The sequence below is a fragment of the Gossypium hirsutum genome, chromosome D02 (assembly GCF_007990345.1).
Source record: "Gossypium hirsutum isolate 1008001.06 chromosome D02, Gossypium_hirsutum_v2.1, whole genome shotgun sequence".
In the NCBI taxonomy this organism is placed as follows: Eukaryota; Viridiplantae; Streptophyta; class Magnoliopsida; order Malvales; family Malvaceae; genus Gossypium; species Gossypium hirsutum.
In genome coordinates this window covers 53975475-53977774 of record NC_053438.1, presented here as the reverse complement: position 1 = coordinate 53977774, position 2300 = coordinate 53975475, and the positions used below count along the sequence as shown (strand labels likewise).

At 34.2% G+C, this 2300-nt stretch overlaps 1 protein-coding gene across 1 annotated transcript; it reads right to left on the bottom strand.

The window, feature by feature from the left end:
- Positions 1-684: 684 nt before the first annotated feature.
- Positions 685-1851, bottom strand: LOC107909905 (MLP-like protein 31). The gene is made up of 2 exons (XM_016837606.2): positions 1298-1851; positions 685-1201 (listed from the first exon to the last, which is right to left on the bottom strand). Exons 1-2 carry the CDS (start codon positions 1491-1493, stop codon positions 924-926), a joined length of 474 nt encoding a protein of 157 aa, XP_016693095.1. The 5' UTR covers positions 1494-1851; the 3' UTR covers positions 685-923.
- Positions 1852-2300: the final 449 nt, after the last annotated feature.

The window sequence follows — 2300 nt, the reverse complement described above, 5'->3', positions numbered from 1 at the left end:
AAGACTGTCATTAGGTAGGTAACAGAGTTTAACAATGGAGTGACTACTTCATAACAAAACGATAACGTAAGTGACTAAAACGTAATATTTCAAACATAAATGACTAAAATGTAATCTGAGGCAAACAAAAGTGACTATTTTTGTAGTTTACCCTTTTTTTAATAATAAATATATATTTGCAAAATCGTGGAATTGAATTGACTCAAATTATGATGGATTAATAAAGATTTATTTGACCTGTAAGAAGGGCAAGAGTATGGGATTTGATTAATTTGAGATTGTTAAGATTTTGCACGAATAGCAACATTAGCCAGAATCCAGGAATGTACCTTTATTCAGATCGTGATAATCTTGTAAGCAAGGCAACTATGACAAACCATAGCAATTGATGGGATTTTGTCCCTCCTTAGGTTTCTATTTGAGGAAATTCAAAGGAGAGTCACGACTAGGAGCGCAAGCATACGACCATCACAAGAAATTCTGTGGAGAGATTGAATGATTTTGAAGAGCTAAAGCCGAGACCTTCAAGATCTTCCTTTGCAAACACTTTGAGTCCAATTGGGTTTTCAAAATACTTAGTTTCTGGTTCGGAAATTGATGGATCCATCTTGAAACTCAAATATCTCCCTTGAAGGAAAAAGAAAATAATAGCTCAAAAATGGAAAGAGAAAGAGTGGAAATAGATTACGAAATCATACTTACTTATATTCATTAGAACACAAATAAAAGCATAGGATACATTGAATTCATACAGAATTAAAAAGACAAACATGCAAGAAAATACAAAGCTCCCTCCCCTTGACTGCATATTGATCTAAACATACATATTCAGATCAAAATACATGAGAAAGGAAGTCACTTTATTCATTAAATAGATGAACAGTGCTTCAAGTAGCGGCAACAATAGCAACATGTGATACTGTTTAGCTTGCTTGGGTGAGGTGGGCGTCAATGTCTTTAGAGATATCTTGAACGAATTGCAGCAGAGTCTCAGGATGCGCAATCCCACCGTGCAGCTTCTCGTATTCCAAAGTCCAGTGCACTACGCTGCCACTACCCTCGCTCTTGGGCGAAACTTGAATCGTGATTACAAAGCTCTTATACTCTTCCATTAGATCTCCTTCGATCACTCTGAAAGTGACCAAATTCTTATCAGGGTCTACTGCTTCCACTACTTCCTTTGCCTTTTTAGCCTTTCCATCTAAACAAACAACTTGTTTTCTTTAACAAAACAAAAAGAGCAACAAATCAAGCGATAAGCATGAAAAGAAACTGAGTTTGTTATGTTATATCATACCATGCACATAACTCCAATGGACAATGGTACCGACTTTCCCCCATTCACCTTCATGTAAATCGCATCCTTGAATCTTGTCATAACAAGTATGGTGCACATGGTGCGGTTTGTGGGCAAACATTTCATGGAACTGCTTAGGAGAAGCCTTAATCTCTACATCTGCCTCAAGCTTACTTATCAGAGCTGAAGACGCCATTGTTTCACTAACAATATTTAATGTGAGAGTGGTTTGTTTGATGTGGGAGTGATTTGGTTGATGTTTAGGCTAGACATTATTTATAGACTAGTGTCAATGTTTAAGGCAATAATCCTGATACTACTCAATTTCCTATTCCTTAATCAATTGTCATTCACCACATATTTAATTTTGCACACTTGGTTATCTTACTCAATCTTCTTTGAACAAAAAAATATTAAAGTTTGATTTTACTCAAGATTCATTCATGAATATTTAAAATAATAAATAATGTTGGATTCACTTATTTAATTCTTTTTTTTTTTATACTTTTCACATCCATTTTATAATTTATGTTAAGGGTTCATAGCTATTTTTTTAACAATATCATCTTCAATATTCAAATCTATATTCTCTTGAGGGTGCAATACTTTTGACCATTATACCCAATACTTAATTTGATGAGCATAAAAAATTAATATTTTAATAAATGGATAAAAAATATTTTATGTAAATAAATAAGTTTGAACATGATACCAACATTATACTAAAAACATAATAAAAAAATGGATAACATGAAAAAATTCAAAAAATTAAAGAAAACACAACATTATACATTGCATTATCAAAATATGTTAAATTCAAAATGAATATAAAATTGTGATCATTTGGGAATATACTAAAGGTGTTCATGGGTCGAGCCGGGCCGGGCCCAGAAAAAATTTTGGCCCGCGTCCGACCCGGCCCGAAATATAGGCCTGAAATTTTGTCCAGGCCCGGCTTGAGAAAAAATTCCTAAGCTCGAGCCCGGCCCGGCCCGATCCATTT

What these genes read in the sequence shown, in the direction of transcription:
- LOC107909905 (XM_016837606.2), bottom strand. Translation starts at nt 1,493, where the DNA reads ATGGCGTCTTCAGCTCTGATAAGTAAGCTTGAGGCAGATGTAGAGATT. An exon ending in CCATTGGAGTTATGTGCATG is followed by an intron (nt 1,202 to 1,297) that starts GTATGATATAAC and finishes TTGTTTGTTTAG; the next exon opens with ATGGAAAGGCTAAAAAGGCA.